Here is a 19,697-nt window from a genome sequence, read left to right as displayed (position 1 = left end):
GGGCGTGTCCCTCACAGCCTGGCGTCGGTGGTGGGCTGCGACACAGTCCTGCCCGGCCGTTCTTCGCAGCCCCTGGGGCAAGAGGCCTGTCAAGCTTTAGGGAGGTCGGCAGTGGCATTTCCAGAGCAGTCATATCCCGTTGGCTCTCCTGCTTCCTTCCCTAGGCTGGCGTTCCGAGAAGAAGGAAGGCGTCGTTGAAAGCAGGTGTCTGTAGGTTGCCTGAAGCAAGGTTTCTTCATGCAGGCAGGCTTGTGTACAAAGTTAAAATCTGGTATGGCAACTTCAACAGGTAAGCATGTTAAAGCTACGACCTGCAGTTTGGTGACTGCAGACGGTATTTTGAAATTTTGTTTGAAGCGTTTAACTGAGAAACTCTAGAGCCTTTGTAGTGCTTTAACCCCAGCCGGCAGCTAAGCCCTTCGTGGCTGCTCGTTCACTGCCCTGCAGTGGGAGGAGGGAGAGAATTGGAAGGGTGAATCAACTCGTGGGTTGAGATAAAGATGGTTTAATAAGTAAAGCAAAAGCTGTGCATGCGAGCAAAGAAAAATCAGGAATTCATTCACTGCTTCCCGTTGTCTGGCAGGTGTTTAATTTGCAGAAATGCAGGGCTCCATCATGCCTAACAGTTACTTGGGCATGTCCCCCCTTCTTCTTCCCCCAGTTATATTGCTAAGCATGACATCCTATGGTCTGGAATATCCCTTGGGTCAGTTGGGGTTGGCCGTCCCAGCCTTGTCCCCCCCCCAGCTTCTTGTGCACCCCCAGCTGACTCACTGGTGGGGCAGTGTGAGGAGCAGAAAAGGCCTTGATGCTGTGTAAGCACTGCTTTCAGCACAAATCCAAAACGTAGCCCCATGCAAGCTACTGTGGGGAAAATTAACTCTCTCCCAGCCAAAACCAGCACAGCTGTGGAGCTCTGTACTCGAAGTATGTACTTATTTCTTGGGCTGTCTGCTGTTAGCAATGTGCCTTTTGCTGGCCTGGCAATCTGGCGCTCAAGTGTGGATGTAGAAGGAGTCTTTGGAAACTCTCACTAGTTGTTTGTTGTGCTTTTGGGATTTTTTCTCTTGCAAGGTTCCCTTTGCACTGCCGCTCCTCTTTCAAATGTGTTTGTGACAAATCTGTGCTGTTGTTTTGAAACAACAGCGTGCCTCTCCTGCAGGCAGAGGGGCTGAGCAGGACTTTTAGGATAACTGCTGCTCTCAGTTTCTAGAAGGCGCTGTAGTGGCAAGCCTGAGAAATAAGAGTGAAGGGAGAGTATTTTAGTCTGTGGTACTGCTGGCATGCAAGGCAGAGAAAGTAAAGTCGTCTTTGGGTGTGCAAGGGACAATGAATAGGAGGGTTGTGGGAGGTAACAGTTGTGTGGTAAGCCTCAAATGGGAAATTTGAGTTAGTAGCCAGCAAAGTAACTAAAGCACAGGGTGCTGACTAGTCTGGTCAGCTGGGGAAGATGTAAAACAAGTGAAGAGGATGGTCCTTTAGAAGTGAAAAAGAGATTTTCCCTGAGGGTATTGCCCTGGAGGAATCTGCTTGTGACTGCTAGTCAAGCACACAGAGATGATGGGCAAGTGCTTTTGTGAGTGGGCAAAACCTTGACCAGCTCATTCAAGGAACTCTGGAGCTTTTAGTATGAGAGGGGACTGAGAATCCTGGAGGCTGCGATCAATAATAATTCCAGAAGTTTGAGCTGCTCTGAAAACGGAGCTGGAGCTGCTTAGGTTTAGGCGTGGTATTCCAAAGCAGGTGCTTATAGATTGGGTCCTGCTGAAGGAGTGTTCTGTAGGGCTCAAACTTGGTCTGAATCTTTATGAGCTGTTGCTGTCTCAGCCTCTGATAAGTAATTAATAATGATAGTATTCATAAGCCAAAGCAGTGGCTCAGCATAATCTGGCTCCCCGGTGTACCTCTTTCAAGGCTGTGATCGTCATCAGACAGCAGTTCAAGGTTGATGCCCTCACAGGCTTTTGGAAAGTGTTCTAAACTGTTGAGGTTAAGTCTCTTTTCAGGTGGTGGCACCCATGCAGAAACTAGGACTGAGATCCTTTTGAGCCAGCAAGTATCCCTGCATCTGAGAAAGAGAAGAGCATTGTGGCATCCTGAAACACGTGTTTTCATGCCACTGAGGTTGCAGCAGGGCTAAAATGCCATAGGCAATGACTCAAGCCTCTGCCTAGAGAGTGGTTTTATGAGTGTGAGTGAATTTGCTTTTGCAATGAGATGTGCACAGGCATTGCCAGGGCCTGAGTTTACTCTGGAAGTGACTGTTGTTAGCTGCAGAAGAATTGAAGAGAATGTGCTATGAACACCATGCCAATTAGGCTGTCTCCAGACCTGAAGCTACATTAAATCTCGTGCCACACTTGTCTCCTTTCTCCTTTGGAGAAGTAGACTGGGTCCTTGAAATTCTGCTGCATGTCTAGTGGTGTTGTGTAGTGTTCAGAAGATGCTTGAAATGTTGCTCTTGTCTGTGACTAAGGTCTTTCCCTCAGTGTAATCCCTTTGGAAGGCACTGCCAGTAGTGTGCATACATTTCTGAACAGCCTGCAGGTGTTTGATCTCCTGATGGTAGAGAGAGCACTGCATTTGTTTGAGTTTGGCAGTCTGTCATTGCCCCTTGCTTTCTTCCATTCTTTCCACCCTCTTCTCCTCATCGCTGCGGCAGCGTCCCTTCCTGAATCATACTTTTGTGTCCCTGCTGATTCATGAAGACTTCATGACCACAGCGTAAGTCTTGGATGGGTGATATCTGTCCTTCTTCTGTGGTGCGCTGTGTAATTCCTTTCATTAATTTTTTCCATATTAAGCAAGGAGAGAGCCTTTCTGAAGAGGAAGGAAAGTTCTCATCTCTGACCGAGTTCTGCCTGGGGCCCCTGAATGTGGAGGATATGAGAATGGCTGCCTGCCAAACCATATACCTGTGCAAGAGAATACTTGCACACTGTAATTCCTTACACTCCACCGTATTTCCTTATTTCCAAGTGACATTTGTGCAACATCTATTTACTTTTTAATGGGTTTGGCTTTCTTTGAGACCTTCTCTCTCCCTGTGCATTTTATGCGGGCTTACAAAAGGTGTAGTTAATAGTTGGGAACACAGTTTGATGCAGGCAGTACACAACTCCCAGCATCACAGGGCTGTCCTGGTTTCAGCTGGGATAGAGTTAATTGTCTTCCTAGTAGCTGGTATAACTCTACAGTTATAGGCTATAAATACGGTATGGATGCTGTAATGATTAATACCACAGAATCACAGAATCGTTGTAATTAGAAGGTGCCTCCAGAGATCATCTAGTCCAATGCTAAAGGCAGGGTCAGTCGGAGCAGGGCATGAAGCGCTGAGTCTGCTGTATCCCTGCCTCCCCACACTTTTTGCGGGGGGCTGTGAGGCAGGGCAACGTACTGGCAAGGCAGGTTGTGCCAGGAGTGGGGCTTTTCTTCTTTTGGAGCTGCCCCTGACTTCTCCAAAGAAGCTACCCAAGACGATTTTTCTTTTTTGGAGGAAACTCCTCTCCGGGATCCACCTGTGACTCCTCCCAGTAACTCCCAGAGTCTTGTGACCTCTCTTTTAGGTACCTGAGATCCCAGGCAGGAGCCACAGACTCCTCCAAGGAAGCTACCCAAGGTGATTTTTCTCCTTTGGAGGAAACTCTCTGTGAGGGACTGAGAGTTAATATCTCAAACATTGTGGTGGGGCAAGTTCTGCTTAACAACTGACTGCATAACAAGAAACTCTGCCTAGGAAGGAACCCCAGGTGAAAAGAAGCTGATCAGCACCCATTGGCAACAGGAGGGGAGGGGAGGTCATGCCGGAGGGTGCACAGCTCCCTGGTCTGATGTGCTGAGCTGGGCAACTTACCGTGCAGGGAAGGGGAAGTTACTCCCCAAATGACCCCCAAGTCCCAAAGGCTCAGAAACCGCTCATGACACCTAATTAGCCTAACAAGTTCGAGTACCCTCCCAAAGGAGGGGCAAGGATGATAAAAGGACACAAACTGAAGCCCCACGTGTGCAAGCCCACCGGGACTGGACCCGTTGGCTGACTGAACCAAAGCTGGACCCAGGACCAGTGAAATCTTTCCCTTCTCTCTCTCTCTTTCCCTTTTCCGTAATCCCTACACCTCGTCTCGTTGACCAAGTCTGGGACTAGGAGCGGATCCAGCCACCCCTGGGCTCCTCTCTGAGAAGGAGTCTAGAAAGCGAGGGGGTCTCCTCTGAACCTCGTGACTCGACGGGAGGGCTCGCCTTATTGTCTTCCCTGAACTGATTCCCAAATAAGCCAGGTGTCTAGGATACGTTTGGTGATGTAGGGTTAGCATGTTACACAGTTTACTGACGTAGTTTCACACCGGTTTTGGTGGTGAGCATGCCAGTTCTTGTTGTGAGCAAATAAAAATTGAGTTTTATGAGTTATAGGATCCCTGGTGTTGTTTCGCCTTAATCCTGACCGGGGAATCAGCAAACCTGAGCCATCCTGAGAAATTGGGACGTGACAGTGTGTCTCCTGCCCAGCCCCCCCTGCGTGTATGTGGGCGTCTCTACCTGCCCGCCCATCTTGCCCCTCTGTGGGCGTGTCTCCTCCACCACCCTGCCTGTGTGTCTGTGGGTGTGTCTCCCCCCTGACCACACCCCATGTGTCTGTGGGTGTGTCCCTCGCCCCCCCCTTGCATGTCCGTGAGTGTGTCACTGCCTTCCCTTGCCTGTCCGTGGGGGTGCTCCCACTGCCCCGCCCCCAATATGTCCATGGGTGTGGCCCTCCCCCACTGCCCCCCCTGCATGTCCGTGGGTGTGTCTGCCTGCTCTCCCTAAGTGACCGTGGGTGGGTGGACACATTTGGCTCCCACACTTGTCTGTTGGTGTGTCTCCCTGCCCCCCCTCCCCCTTCATGGCCGTGGGTGTGTCTCTCCCCCCCACGGCTCTTGTGGCTGTGGGTGTGTCTGTCATCCCACACCTCCCCTGTGTGTCCCTGGGTGTGCCCCTCTTCCCCTCCCCTGCCTCCGTGTCATTGGGTGTTTCTCTCCCTTGACCCCCCTTTGCGTCGGTAGCTGTTGCGGTGGATCCGTAAGCGCAGATTCTGATTGTGTACGACCTCGTCCCGCAGCCTCCCGGGGTTCTCTCCCTGCAGCAGTGCTGTAAGGAAGGGAGGACACGTTTTCCAACCCCGGCAAGAGTGTTTACTTGTGTGCTAAGCAGGTGTTCAAAATGGTATCAATTAGCCTAAATGCTGATTTTAAGTGTTCAAATGGCTCTTAACTTTTAAAGGAGGGTGGTGTATTTCGAGCTGACCTGTTTACCTGGAATCCTCCTTTAGCTCAGCGACTCTCCTTGTGCACCCCCAGCCTCCGCTGGCAGGGCGGTGTGAGAAGCTGGAAGGTCCTTGACTTAGTATAAACCCTGCTTAGCAACCACTTAAAGCGTCGGTGTGTTGTCAACGTTTATCTCGTCCTAAATCCAAAATGGCCCTGTACAGCTACTCGGAAGAAAATTAACTTTATTCCAGCCAAAAACCAGGACAACCCCAACCCCCCTGATTCTGGGTCTGCAACAGGGGAAAAAAACAAAGGAATTTGGGACTCCTGGGAAAGCCAAATCCGCCTGGATCTGTGCAGCTGGAAAGGAAAAAATCCCACCCCCGTTTTTCACGCAGCCAAACCACAACCAAAAGATCACCCCTTTTTATGTTGTGGAAAAGCACTGAAACACACCCAAACTGAGTATTTTGAAAAAGCAAAAAACTCGCCCAGTTTGGGGAAGATTGGGGGCGAAGCACAGGCAGTTTGAGGGGCATTGCTGGGGGTCCTCCCAGTGTGGATGATCTGGTGTGGATTCTCTGTTGCGGTTATCCCAGGTGAGTTACCTGCTGTGGATCATCCCGGGTGGACTCCCTGGGGTAGGTTCATCCCCGCACCGTGTCCCCCCCATCCACCTTTGTACCCTCACCTACCCTCCCCCCGTGTGTGTTTCTCCCCCATGTGCCCCCCGTTGCTCCTGGCCCGCCCCCTTCACCCACGCGAGTTTTTAACCCGTGCAAGTTGTTTCCCCCCCTGTGCCTGCTCTCCTATCTCCTGCCCTTGCCCCCCCCCCTCCTTTCCCTCCTCCATATGCCACACCACCCCCCCCCATCATCTGTCAGGCTCCAGACCCCTGGCATGCTGCCTGCACCCCATTCTCTGTCATTTTTTTTTCTTCTTTTCCTTACAAGTTGTTGCTGTTGTTTCTTTTTAATGATTAAACTCTTTTCGTTTCCAGCCACGAGTTTTCTCACTTTCGCCCTTCCGATTGTCTCCCCGTCCCACTGGCGGCGGGGGGAGCGAGTGAGCGGGTCGCGCGGGGCTTCGTTGCCGGCTGGCGTTAGACCACGACATGAGGTGAGTCGCAAGCCCTGCCTGGCTAATGCTGGAGGCTCTCTGCGTTCCTCCTGCCATCTTGACGGGCCGTCCTTGTTCTTCATTGCCGCTTTATAGCGAGCGCCTCTTGCTCCGTAAGCAGCAGTACTCGGGCCGTGCGGGTGCTGCACGTTGCAGACAGCAAGGGCAATCGTGACGCTTGCTGGGGGGAGCGGCAAGGGGTGAGGACGCCACGCTCCTGTAGGGAGCAAAGATGGAACCTCGAGGGCTCTGCGGTCATCTGCCGAGAAACATCTACTATCCCGACGCGCCGCTTTGCTTTCCCTGCTTCACGTCTAATTACTTTGCACGCCGGAGGGCGGGGCGGTAAGTAACACCGTGCAGCGTCTCTTCGATAAGAGACAAGCCCCGCACAAGAAGCCTTGCGTGCATGCAGGATTAGGAGAGCAGAGTTCTGATAGCACAGAGGCGAGGAAAGGTGCGCCCCACCCCAACAGAGCCCCAGGATCGCCAGGGTATTGCTCACTTGCAGGTCGGCCGCTCGCATCTGGTCTGCTGGGACATGCTGTTTCCTGCTGAACAGAGCTGCCCCTCTGGCACAAAGCAGCTTTGGGTCTCTTGTGGCCTGCCTTCAGGCTGTCACCTGAACCAGGTGTTATTTTTTTCTTTTTAATCTCTTGCCAGCATCTGTTGACTGGCTGCTGTCACTCCCACAACCCTGATGCCACGTGCAGACGGATACCGCAGTCCCTGGGGCTTGGTCCAGGGCAACCCCCCCCTCCCCACTGCTGTTTGCAGGTTCCCTGTGCTGCTTCTCCTCTCTAGATAATGGGGTGGGGGAGCAGGGACAGAAGCAACCACCTGAATTGTCTGTTCTTTGCGCTTGACTGTTGTAACCGCTCCAGCCACTCAGGTGCTTTTTGGAAGGGAGGCAATGAAGATGAATGCCTGGGCTGCAAGTGGTGAAAGGGCAGGGAAATGTAAGCCCTGTGCCCCCAGTAAGTAGTTACCGCCTGTGGCTGGTCTCTGCTGGGCTGGGCTGTCAGTCATGTCTCATCCAGCTGATGCTCAGAAGAGGATGGTTACGGGGATGCTGCTGCCCGGCGACCGAAGGTGGGACCTGACGTTCGGGATCCGCGCATGCGTTTTGACGTGGTCCCTGCTGTTGCCTGGCAACTGAAACGCGGTACGGCAGCTGGGGGGGCGCGCATGCGCGGTGGCGCAGTTTACAGCGCGCCTGCTGTTGCCTGGCAACCAAAACGCGGTACGGCAGCTGGGCAGCCGCGTATGCGGTTTACGGCGCTCTTGCTGTTGCCTGGCAACTATAACGCGGTACTGGCGTTCGGGAGCCGCGCATGCGCGGTGGCGCGTTTTGGCCGCCCTCCTGCTGTTGCCTGGCAACCAAAACGCGGTACTGGCGTTCGGGAGCCGCGCATGCGCGGTGGCGGCGCGTTTCGCCAGCGCTCTCTTCTGCCGCCTCTTGACCAAAGTTCGGTACTGCAGCTGGGGAACCGCGCATGCGCGCTGGCGCGCCGCGCCAAGCCCTCGCAGCTGCCACCCTGCGACCAATATTCGGTACTGCAGCTCGGAGGCTGCGAGTGTGCGGGGCTGCCCCTGTCCTGCACGTGCCGTCCGACGGTAACAGCAATGCGGCACCGGCGGGAGGTGCCGCCGCGCTCGTTGCTTCCTCCCGGTGAGGAAACGCCGCCGGAAAGGAAAGCTTGCATGGGCTGTCTCTGCCTCGCTTCCCTCTCCGTGCGGCGCGGGAGCACAAAGGGACAGGTGGGGCACTTACCGGCTGTGGGCAGGAGCTGCTGTGGCTGAAGCTGGAGAGGCCAGAGAAAGGTAGAGAAGAAGAAATGGAAGGCCAGCCGGCCAGCAGCTGCCTCCCGCTGCAGGCAAGAGAGAGCCTGCCTCTCCGCGTGTGGAAGGATCCCTCTTCGTAGTCTACAGCAGGTCAGACCACCAGGGTGCACCGCAGGGTCCGTATGCAGCACCGACGGTGCGGTACAGCCGCGTAGTGTGTGGGCAAGTGAGGCTCTGTGCCTAGGAAGCCTCCTCTTGCAAGACCTGTGAGACGCGTGTTCTCCTAGGGGGAGGACAGCCGTGCAGCCGGAGTTACAGAAGAGGAGGGGAGCGGGAGAGGAGCAGAAAGAAGCGTCTGAACTGGCAAATGCTCCCGGCAGCACCAAGAACAAGAGCTGTGGTGAGCCCTGGGGCCCTGTCTCCCCTCTTCTGTGTTCTGGTCCCTCCCTGCCCCTCTCCTGGCCCCCTCTCTTTCCCACACCATTGCTGCTTTTTTTTTTTTTCTTTCCTCCCTTGTACCTCCTTTCTCCATCTTGCTCTGAGCAGCACCCTGTCCCCATTCTTTTAGTTCCTCCCGCTCTCTGCCCTGGAGCTGTGGCTTTTTTTTCCCTTCTCTGTCTGTCCAGTTCCTGACCGCTATTTTTGCATTCCTCCCTCTCTGTCCTGTAGCCTGTTGGTATTTTCGCTGTCTCTTGCTCTCTCTGTTCATCTCCCTGTCCCTGTTGTTCAAGGGCTTCCCTCTTGGCTCTGTAGCACATGACAAGTTGATTTATTCCTCTGTCTCTCTTTATGCTGCTTCCCTCCCCTCATTTTGAATTCCTCCTTCTCTGTCCTGCGGCCTGTCAGTATTCTCCCCTTTCTCCATCTCACTCTGTCTCGTTCCCTCTCCTGGTTTTTCAAAGTCTTCCCTTTCTGCCCCCTAGCCCGTTGTTACGTTTTTCTTTCCCCGTCTCAGTTTGTCTGGCCCCTGTCCCTCTTCCTTCATTCCTCCCTATCTGCTGCGTCGCCCATCGCTTCTTTCCTTTCTCCCTCACTCTCTGTCCATCTTGCTGTCCCCATTTTTAAACTCTCCTTCTTTGCCTGGTAGCCTGCTGCAGATTTTTCCTTTTTCGATCTCTCTCTGTCCAATTCTCTGTCTCTAATTTTTAGTGCTCTCCTCTCTCTCTGGAAGCCTGTCAGGACTTTTCCTCTTCTCAGTCTCTTGGTCCAGCTCCCTGTCCCTGTTTTTTAAGTCCTTCCTCTCTGCCCTGTTACCCAACACCATTTTTTTTTTTTCTCCATCTTTCCTGATCTGACTCAAGATCCTGATTTTTTTACAGTCCTCCTGCTCTGCCCTGTAGCCTGTCACTTGTGAAGTTCTCTTTCTCTGCCCCTCTCCATCTAGCTCCTGGCCTGTCTTTTGTACTTCCTTCCGCTGTACCGTGTAGCCTGTTGCTTGTCTCCCTCTTATTTCTCACTCTCTCTCTCTCTCTTTCTGGCTCCCCACCCCTGTTTTTTCATTCCTCTCTCTCTGCCCCGGAGCCCATCGGTAGTTTTTTTCCTTTCTCTGGCTCCCTCTTTCCAGTTCCCAGGCCCTGCTTTTCAATTTTGGCCTTCTTGTCCCTGTGTCGTGTTGCAATTTCATTTCTCTTGCCGTCTCTCCCTGTCCGGCTCCCTGCCAGGATTTTTTAATTCTTCCTTGTCTTGTAGCCCATCACTGCTTTTTATGTTTTCTGTGTGTCTCTGTCTGGCTCCCTGTCCCTGTCTTTACTTGGTCTTTTTTAATTCCTCTCTCTCTGCCCTGTACGTGCCACTCTTTACATTTTCGTGCCCTAACATCTCTCTGTAGATTGCTCCCAGTCCCATTTTTTTAATTCCTCCCTCTCTGTCCTGTGGCCTGTTGCGATTTGTTCTTTCTGCGTGTCTCCTTTTTCTGGCTCTTGGTCCCTATTTTTCAGTCTCTCTCTCTCGGCCCCATAGCACAATGCTGTTGTCTTTCCTCATCTCTCTCGGCCAGCTCCCTGTCCTGGTTTTGTAATTCCTCCCTCTCTTCCCTGCAGCCCGTCACTATTTTTCTGTTCTCTGTCCTGCTCCCTCTCCTGAGTCTTTAATTGCTCCCTCTCTGCCTTGTAGCCCGTCGCAGGGTTTTTTCCCCCTTTCTCCATCGCTCTCTGTCTGGCTCCCTGTCCCTACTTCTTAATTATTCCCCCGTGGCCCCGCGGCCTGTTGTTGTCTTCCCTTTCTCCATCTCTCTCTCTGTACAGCTGTTGTGGTTTAAGCCCAGCTGGCAACAAAGCACCAAGAAGCTGCTCACTCACTCTTCCACCCAGGTGGGATGAGGAGGAGAAAATGTAAAGAAATACTTGTGGGCTGAGACAAGGACAGGGAAGGATCACTCACCAGTTATGGTCATGGGCAAAAACCAGACTCAACTTGGGGAAAAAACAAAATCAATTTAATTTAATACCAATCAAATCAAAACAAGGATAATGAGAAGTAAAACCAAACCTTAGAAGACCTTTCCCCCACCCTTCCCTCCTTCCCGGCTCAACTCCACTCCCAGTTTTCTCCACCTCCTTCCCCCACCGGCGCAGGGGGACGGGGAATGGGGGTCGGGGTCAGTTCATCACACCTTGTCTCTGCCCCTCCTTCCTCAGGGGGAGGATTCCTTACTTGTCCCCTCCTCCTGCGTGGGGTCCCTCCCATGGGCGACGGTTTTCCACAAACTTCTCTGGCATGGGTCCTTCCCATGGGTTGCAGTCACAGGCTGCTCCAGCTCAGGCTTTCCCATGGAGTCACAGCCATCTTCGGGGCATCCACCTCCTCCGGCGTGGGGTCCTCCACTGGTGGCAGGTGGGCATGTCCTCCACCGTTCACCTCTGTGGGCTGCAGGGGCATCCCCTCCTCCAGCACACTTCCTCCCCCTCCTTCTTCACTGACCTCGGTATTTGCAGAGGTTTTTCTCTCACATTCCACTCCCCTCTCCACTGCAGGTTCCCCTTCTTAAATCTGTTATCCCAGAGGCGCTACCACCGTCACTGATGGGCTTGGCCTTGGCCAGAGGCAGGTCCGACTTGGAGCCAGGGAATCCTCTAGCAGCTTCTCCCAGGAGCCACCCCTGTAGTCCCATCCCCGGCTACCAAACCCAAAGCCAACAGCTACAGGTCCCTTCCTTCTTCAAATTGCTCCCTCTCTGTCTTGGTGCCCATCATGGTCTTTCTTTTCTCTGTGTCTCTGGCTGGCTGGCTTCCCACTCCCACTTTTTCAGTTTCTTCTTTCTCTACCTCTCTGTCCAGCTCTGGATCCCAATTTTTAATTCCTCCTTCTCTTCCCTGTAGCTTCTCTTTCTTTTTTCCCTGGCTTTTTAGCCATCCTCCCCCCCCCCCCTCCCCGCCTCTTGCTCTGTGTCCCTATTTTTTAATTCCTCCCTCTCTACCCTCTAGCTGTTGCTATACTTCCTGTGTGTGTCACGCTGCGTCTGGGTCGTCGTCCCTTATCTTTTCATTCCTCCCTTTCCCCGTAGCCTGTCGTTACAAGTGTCTTTCGCTGTCTCTCTGTGTTTGGCTCCGGATCCCTGTTTTTTTCCTTCCTCCCTCTCTCGGCCCTTTTGCCCCTGGTTATTTTGGCTTTCTTCAGCTCTCTGTGCCTGGCTCTGTCTCCCTGTGTCTTCATTCCTCTCTCTCTGTCCTGGAGCCCATCAGCATTTTTTCTTACTCTGGCTCTCTTTGTGGCCTCCTGTACCCCAGTGCCTTCAGTTTCTTCATTCTCAGCCCTGTAGCAAGTTGCAATTCTGCTTTGTTCTCTGCCTCTCCTTTCCCAGCTCTTAATCCCCGTCCCTTTCTCCATCTCACTCTGTCTTGCTTCCCATCCCTGTTTTGTTAGTTCCTCCCTCTCTGCCATGTAGCACATCACTTTTTTCTTTTCTCCGTCTCGCTGCCCCCACTTCTTAATTCTTCCTCTCTGCCCTGTACCCCACCGCTATTCTTGCCTTTCTCCGTCCCTCTCTGTCCAGCTCCCTGTCCCTATGTATTAATTCCTTTCTCTTTTTCCTGCACACACTGCTATTCCCTGTGATCTCCATCTCTCTCTGTCCGGCTCCCTGTTCCCAGTTTTGAGGTCCTCCCTCTGCCCCCCATAGCCCGTGTGGATTTTTTCCTCGGTCTCTCTCCCTGCTGCTATTTTTTATTTCCTCCCTACCTGTCCTTTAGCCCATTAGTGGTTTTCCCCCCCCTTTCTTTCTCCATGTCTCTCTGTCTGGATCCCAGTCTGTTCTTTAATTCCTCCCTCTTCTCTGTAGCCCACCACTGTTTTTTTTCCATTTTCTATCATGCTCTGTCTGGTCCCATGTTCCTACTTATCAATTCCTCCCTCTCTGCCCTGTGGCCTGTTGCTTCTCCCCATTTTACTTCTGCCTCTCTCTCTGTCCGGATCCTTGCCCCTGGTTTTTGAGTTCCCCCCTCTCTGTCCTGTCGCCCGTGCAATCTTTTGCCTTTCTCTGTCTCTCTCTAGCCAGCTCTCTGTCCCTGTTTGTTAATTCCTCCCTCTTTCCCTGTGGCCTGCCGCATGTGTCCTTTCTCCATCTCACTGTCTCTGGTTCCCCGATGACCCTATTTTAGAATTCCTCCATGCTTCTTTCTGTACACATTGCTGTTTGTCCTGGTTTTGGCTGGGATAGACTTAGTTTTCTTTCTAGTAGCCAGTATAGTGTTACATTTTGGATTTAGTACGAGAAGAATGTCGGTAACACACTGATGTTTTCCGTTGTTGCCGAGTATTCATACTAAGTCAATTTATACTAAGTTTAGACTAAGTCAAGGATTTCTCAGCTTCTCATGCCCAGCCAGCAAGAAGGCTGGAGCGGCACAAGAAGTTGCGAGGGGACACGGCCGGGAAAGCTGACCCAAACTGGCCGAAGGGGTCTTCCATACTGTGTGACATCATGCTCGGTATATAAACTGGGCAGAGTTGGCCTGCGGGGCAGGGGGGATATCACTGCTTGGGAACTGACTGGGCATCAGTCAGCGAGTGGTGAGCAGTTGCATTGTGCATCATTTGCTTTGTACATTCCAATTCTTCTATTATTATTGTCATTTTATTATTGTTGTTATTATCATTATTATTTTCTTCCTTTCTGTCCTGTTAAACTGTTCTTCTCTCAACCCATGAGTTTTACTTCCCCCCCGCCCCCTGATTCTCTCCCCCCTTCCCCCTGAGTGGGGGCTGCGTGGTACTTAGTTGCTGTCTGGGGTTAAACCACAACGCTATTCTTTTTGCTCTCCAGCTCCCTTTTTTTTTTTCTGGCTTTGTGTCCCTATTTCTTAATTTTTCCCTCTCTGCCCTGTAGCGTGTAGCTATGCGGTTTGGTTTGTGTTGTTCCACCCCGCACCAGCCCTTCCCTCCAACATTTGCTGTCCAGGCTCCCTGACCCTGTTGTTTCATTCCCTCTCTGCCCTGTTCTTTGACACTTATTTGTCTATCTCCATCTCTCTCGGTCCAACTCCCTGCCCCTGTTCTGCTTTCCTCCCTCTCTGTCATGCTGCCCGTCCCAGGTTTTCCCTGCATCTCCATCCTGCTCCCCGGATGGCCTTCTTTGTCGGTCTCCGTGCCGCTCCCCCTCCCTCTTTGTGCTGCCTCTCTTCCTCTGTCCCTGCTGCTTCTTTCTCTATCCCTGTCCCCATCTTTCTCTCTGGGACCTGCTCCCTGCTTTCTCATGCTTTCTCGCTACACCCCCACTGTCCAGCCAGCTGCCGCTTTTCTCCTCTTCTAGTGTCCAGCTCCTCATTTTTGGCAGCCTTCGCCTCTGCCCAGCAGCCCATCGCTCCAGGAGCCAGCCAACCAACTGTGCATTCCCCGACAGACCGATGAGTGTGGCTCTGGGACCAAGTGCCAAGGTGTCCCAGGGGCAGGGGGAGTGTCAGGGGGGCCCTGAGCCCCGGAGCAGACTCTCTCGCAGGACTCGGTAGGCGCATGACTGAATAAACACTGGCCGGCCGTCCCCTTTGCCCTCCGGGCTGCGTTTGCGCTCCCTTTGCACAGGGCGGAGGGGCTGTGAGGGAGCCCAGGGGAGGAGGAGGTGAGGCGCTGGGGGGGTCGGGCCATGCCCCCCCTGTTCCTGCTGGGCTCCAGCTGTGGGCCAGGGCTGGAGGAGCCCCAGGTGCGGTGTTGGCGGCTTGGCGGGGATTCCTGCTACACCGGCATGGGGGTGGGTGGAAATGGAAACGTTGTCCCTGCAGGGTCAGGAAGCAGGGCAGGCTGCCTCCCGCGGCATGCGGGGAACTGTAGTCCTGGGGCATGGAGCTTCCGGTTGGCCATGGTGCCTCCCAGGGCGTGCCGGGAGCTGTAGTTTTTGCAGACTCAGCAGCTGGGCAGCAGTGTGGCTCTTGGGTGCGTGTGGCGTAGCGTAGTCCTTGCTGCCGCCGCCACGGACCCCGCTGTGTGGCGCGAGGTGTTAGTTGTGTTGTGGGTTTTGTGTGGTTTTCTGTGGGCTTCCTGCTGCGCCCGCTCCCCGCCTAGCTGTGCATACGCGCCTCCAGAGTGCATGTGCTGTAGCACGCCGTCCTGTGCGTGGGCCAGCCCGGCGTTCGCCTGCCGGCTCCAGCCCCTCCAGCGCATGTGCGGTCCTCAGGAGCAGTGTGGCGGTGCACGGGGCACGGATCTCGGCAGCAGCAGGCAAGCGATCCCCTCCAGTGGGGGCGGGGGGATGCCTCCTGCCCGCTGACTGCCCGGGGCTGGCGGGACGGGAAGCTGTGAAGCGGCTGGTGCGGCAGGCTCCCGGTCCGCCGGAGGCGAGCTGGGCCAGGGCAGCCCCAGGGAGTTCCCTGAGAGCTGATAGAAGGGAAGAGGGGACAGAGGCGGGCACCCCCCAGGCACAGCCACTGGGCGCCTCCCCAAGTCACCAGAGCTCCCCCGGAGCCTCCCCCGGCGCCGCTCGGCCCGTGCGGCTGCCCCCAGCTCCAGCCCCTCCCCTGAAGCCTGTGCTGTAGCTACAGGCAGCCCCCGAGCCCTGTCGTGAGGGCAGCAAGCTGGCCCTCTGATGTTCTCTAGTCTCCCTTAACGTGGGTGCCGTTAGCAGCGGCGTGGGGAACGAGTGGCGTCTGCTGAAGCCCCTGAGGAAGGAGGGGCTCCGGCCGGGGTCAAGCTACGGTAATAACGGTCACTGCTGCCTCTTTCCCTCTCCCAGAGGCCACGCTGTGGATGCGGTTGTCCGTTTGTCCCCTGGGGATGCCGTTGACTGCAGCAGCCTCAGGCTTGCGTGGGCTGTCTCTGCCTGGCCTCCCTCTCCTTGCCGGTGTGGGAGCAAAAAGGGGCAGGTGGAGTGCTTACTGGCTGTGGACAGGAGCTGCTGAAGCTGAAGCTGGAGAGGCCAAAGAATGGTAAACCTGCTGAAGAATAAAATAAAGAGGATCCAGCCAGCAGCTGCAGACAGGAGATAGCCTGCCTCTCCAGGTGAGGATGGATCCTTCTTAGTGTAGTCCTCTGCACATCCGATCACCAACGTGCATGGCAGGGTCTGTATGCGTAACCAAAAGCACAGTACAGCCATGTAGCATGTGTGCATGTGAGGCTGTGTTTCTAGGAAGCCTCATATTGTAAGAGCTGTAAGACACCAATCTATTCTCTTAGGTGGATGACAGTCAAGTGACTGCAGCTACAGAGGAGGAAGGGAGAGGGAGAGGGAGAGAGACAGACATGTCTGAACTGTCAAATTCTCCCAGCAGCTCCAAGAGCGGGAGGTACAGTGAGTCCTGGACCCCTGGGGCTGTGTCACCCCTCTTCTGCATCCCAGTCCCTCCCTGCCCCCACCTTCTCTTTCACTGCTGTGATTTTTTTTTTCCTTCCTGCACCTCTCCCTCTCTTGTTCTCCAAGTCCCCCTCTCTCTGTTGTTCTGCCTCTCTGTTTTCTTTTTCTCTCTGCACTTCTGTCCTGTCCCATCCCTCTTTTTTTTATCCTGTCTCTGCCCTGCAGCCCATCACTACTTTGTCTTTCTCCATCTGTCTGTCTTCTTATCCCAATCTTGTTAATTCCTCCTTGTCTGCCCTTTAGCCCTTCACAATTCCCACCACTCTCACCTGTCTGACGCTGTGTCTCTATTTTTAAATTCCTTTCTCTGCCCTGTATTCTAGATACACTTTTACTTTCTTAGATTCTCTTGTTCCAGGTCCCTGTCCCTGTGTTTTAACTTCTTCCCTCACTGTCCCATAGCCCATTTTTGTCTTTATCATTCTCTCTCTCTCTGGCTCCCTGTCCCTATTCTTTATTTCCCCTCTCTCTCCCCTTTAGATCACCTCACTGTCCCCTTTTTAAATTCTTCCTTCTGCCCTGTGGCTCATCACTAATCTTTGTTTTTCTCCATCTCTCTGTCTGGTACCCTCTCCCTTTTTATTAGTTTCTCCTCTCTGTCCTGTAGCCCATTGCTATTTCCCCCCCACCCTGCCTCTGTCTCCCTTTCCCTACTTTTCAACCCCCCCTCTCTGCCCTGTAGCCAATCACTGTTGTAGTGAGTTTGTGTGGCAGGCTGGGGCAGGGGAGTGGGCAGGGGCTGCAGGGGTGGGTTCTGTGAGAAGACACCAGGACTTGCCCCCATGTTGGGCACAGCTAGTTCCAGCTCCAAGATGGAGCTGCTACTGTGCGGGAGCATAATCATGGACTGAACGACAGATCAATATGATCATAGTTGAAGACCCTTTACTAGAGCATCAGACATAATTTTATACATTGGTTACATCCGTACATGCGTTTAGCTATTTTACTATTGGTTACACACATTATTCATGCATTGTCCATGCGCCTAGTTACAGTTAATGATTGGTTATATCAACACTGTACACGCGCATAAACATAAGACATAATTGGTTATACTAACTAAAACATGCGAGACTTGTCTCAGTCTAATTGGTCAAGATAAACTGCCGAATTGAGGTTCTTTGTGCCAAGTTCCCTTTATCGTGGAATGCGCACCTGTGTTCTTCTAATTGGTATCTTTCTTTTTTTGTCGTCTTGTTTATTATGTTCAAGGCCTTCTAAAGGTGTCTGGAATGCTCTTGTGACCGTTAGCTAAATGTGTTCCCACACTACTGGTCAAAGCTGAGCCAACCAGCAATGCTGGTAGCACCTCTGTGATATTTAAGAAGGGCTAAAAAAATGCTGTGCAGAAGCTGTCAGTCCTGCAGACGCCAAGGTCAGTGAAGAAGGAAAAGGAGGAGGTGATCCAGGTCCTAAAGCAGATTCCCCTGCAGCCTGCAGTGAAGACCATGGTGACACAGGCTGTCCCCCTGCAGCCCACGGAGGTCCATGGCAGAGCAGATATGCACCCTGCAGCCGAGGGAGGACCCCTCACCAGAGCAGGTGGATGCACCCGAAGGAGGCTGTGACGCTGTGGAGAGGAGCCCACACTGGAGCAGTTTTCTGGCAGGACCTGTGGCCCTATGGGAGTGACACCACACTGGAACAGAAGAAGAGCATGAAGGAGGAAGGAGCAGCAGAGACAACTTGTGATGAACTGACGGCAACCCCCCGCTCCCTCTCCCCCTGTGCTGCTCGGCAGGAGGAGGTAGAGAAGTGAGGAGTGAAGATGAGCCCAGGAAAAGGAGAGAGGGGTGGGGGGAAGTTGTTTTTCAGATTTGTTCATATTTCTCATTATTGTACTCTGATTTTGACTGACAATAAATTAATTTCCCCAAGTCAAGTCTGTTTTGCCTGTGACAGTAGTTGGTGAGTGATCTCTTTGTCCTTATCTTGACCCACAAGCTTTTTTGTTGTATTTTCTACCCTCCTGTCTTGTTGAGGAGGGGGAATGATAGAGTGGCTTGGTGGACACTCGTCAGCCAGCCAAGGTCAACCCACCACGGTTTCCTTCTATCAGGCTCCCTGTCCCTATTTTTAAAATCTTGCCTATGTTTCTTGCATGTTGTCACTTTTGAAACTTTCTACCTCTCCATCCCTATTTAAATTCTTGCATGTTTCTTAAACCCAGTTGCTTTTTAAATTTTCTTGCTACTTTTCCCTCTCTTTGTCTCCCTGACCTTATTTTAGTTTCTCACCTGTGTTTCTTGTACCCTGTCGCTTTTCAGATTTCGTTCTTACATCTCCCTCTATGCAGCTCCATGTACCCACTTTTTGATTCTTGTACCCTGTTGCTTTCAAAATTTTCTTTCTATGTTTCCTTCTGTCCATTTCCCTGTCTCTAGTTCTTAACTCTTCCCTCTCTGTCCTGTACCTTGTCACATCTTACATTTTCTTTCTACATCTCCCTCTTTCTATCTCCCTGTGCCTATTTGTTAGTTCTTGCCTGTGTTTCTTGTATGCTGTTGCTTTTTGAAATTTTTCTCTCTACCTGGCTCCCTGTTTCTGTTTTCTAGTTCTTGCTGTTTCTTCTCCTGTATCACTTGAGAATGTTTCCCTGTCCCTTGTCCTGCCTTTATCTTCTTGTCCTGCCAGTCCCTTCCCCTTCTCTCCCCTGCTTCCTATTATTTATTCCTCCATCTCCATCCCTGTTTTTCTGCTCAGTCTCTCTGCTCTTCTCTCTCTACACCGTTTTCCTGCTTCTTGTCCCTCTCTTGTTCCCAGCATCCAATTTCCTGGCTCCCTGTCTTGCATGTCTGTGTCCCTCTGTCCTTCCTCCTGCTTTTCTCTTCCCTTTTATCCCCCCATCCTGCTGCCTTTGGGCACTGAGCCTTGTAGCCAACTCATTGCCAGGATTTCATATATGCATTAATGAATAAATTTTTCCTGCCTCCTCTGTGTCCCTGGATGTGGGTAGGTGCAGGGGCAGGGATGATGTGCTGTGGGGCTTTGGCAATGGCCCCTGTTCCTGATGGGCTCCAGCTGGGGCTGGGATGGCCCCAGGTGTGGCCCGTGAGGCTGAGGTTGGGGCTGGCCCTGCTGTGTGAAGGGGCTCTAGCTGTAAAGGGGGCTGCCTGGACAGGGGAACTGGCTGAGGAGGGAGTGCCAGGGGGTCTGGCTGGTAGGTGCCTGCAGTGAGGAATGGCCAGTCCCTGTGGCAAGGAAGGATCCCTCTGAGCTGTCCCTGGCCTCTGTTGGCTACATGCGTGAGCCACCATGTATCAAGGAAGCCTTGGGGATGAGGAGCATTGAGGCGTCCACTGTGTGCTGCTGAGTGGGTGAGGGTCAGGCAGCTGGCACTGGGGAGGAGGAAGGGGCAGAGAGAGCAGCATCGGGGCGGTGAAGGTCTCCTGCCGGCACCAGGAGCTGTGGTGAGTTGCACGTTCTCTCCTCTACATCCTGGCCCACCTCTGCCTCCCTTCCTCCGTCTACCTCTGTGCCTGCCCACCTATGTGTACAGCTCCTCAAAACTTGTTATTCTTCTGTCAACTCTGCCCAGTACCCTGTTGCCTTTTAAATTTTTAATATGCCTCTAACCAGCTTCTTCTCCCTGTTTTTTATTTTTTCTGCACTACCTTGTACCCCATTCCTTTTAAAATTTAATTTCTATGTCTTCCCCTCTCTGTCTCCCTGACCCTATATTTTAATTCCTCCCTCTCTGTCCTGTACCCAGTTGCTTGAGACTGGCTGGGCATCGGTCAGTTGGTGGTGAGCAATTGTTTTCA

The 19,697-nt window shown here is 52.9% G+C and overlaps 1 protein-coding gene and 1 long non-coding RNA gene across 6 annotated transcripts; both read left to right on the top strand.

Annotated features, from left to right (window-relative positions):
* Positions 1-3,068: 3,068 nt before the first annotated feature.
* On the top strand, positions 3,069-7,115 carry LOC121232446. The gene is made up of 2 exons (XR_005930889.1): positions 3,069-5,887; positions 7,029-7,115. It is a non-coding gene; the product is annotated as an uncharacterized LOC121232446 (long non-coding RNA).
* Positions 7,116-7,463: 348 nt separating this feature from the next.
* Positions 7,464-17,812, top strand: LOC115353294. 5 transcript variants are annotated; one of them, XM_041118492.1, is made up of 6 exons: positions 7,464-8,037; positions 8,438-8,550; positions 13,897-14,020; positions 15,310-15,575; positions 15,753-15,862; positions 17,409-17,812. In XM_041118492.1, the coding sequence occupies exons 1-4, from the start codon at positions 7,485-7,487 to the stop codon at positions 15,504-15,506; spliced, it is 987 nt and encodes a 328-aa protein (XP_040974426.1). In that variant the 5' UTR covers positions 7,464-7,484; the 3' UTR covers positions 15,507-15,575; positions 15,753-15,862; positions 17,409-17,812. The 5 variants fall into 5 exon arrangements, with proteins under 5 accessions (XP_040974426.1, XP_040974424.1, XP_040974423.1 ...); XM_041118490.1 differs by having other exon boundaries at positions 17,367-17,812; XM_041118489.1 differs by having other exon boundaries at positions 17,146-17,812.
* The last annotated feature ends 1,885 nt before the right edge of the window (positions 17,813-19,697 follow it).

The sequence above is a fragment of the Aquila chrysaetos genome, chromosome 19, assembly GCF_900496995.4.
Source record: "Aquila chrysaetos chrysaetos chromosome 19, bAquChr1.4, whole genome shotgun sequence".
Classification (NCBI taxonomy): Eukaryota; Metazoa; Chordata; class Aves; order Accipitriformes; family Accipitridae; genus Aquila; species Aquila chrysaetos.
Note: the sequence above shows the minus strand (reverse complement) of the source record. Positions and strands in the feature narration are given on the sequence as shown.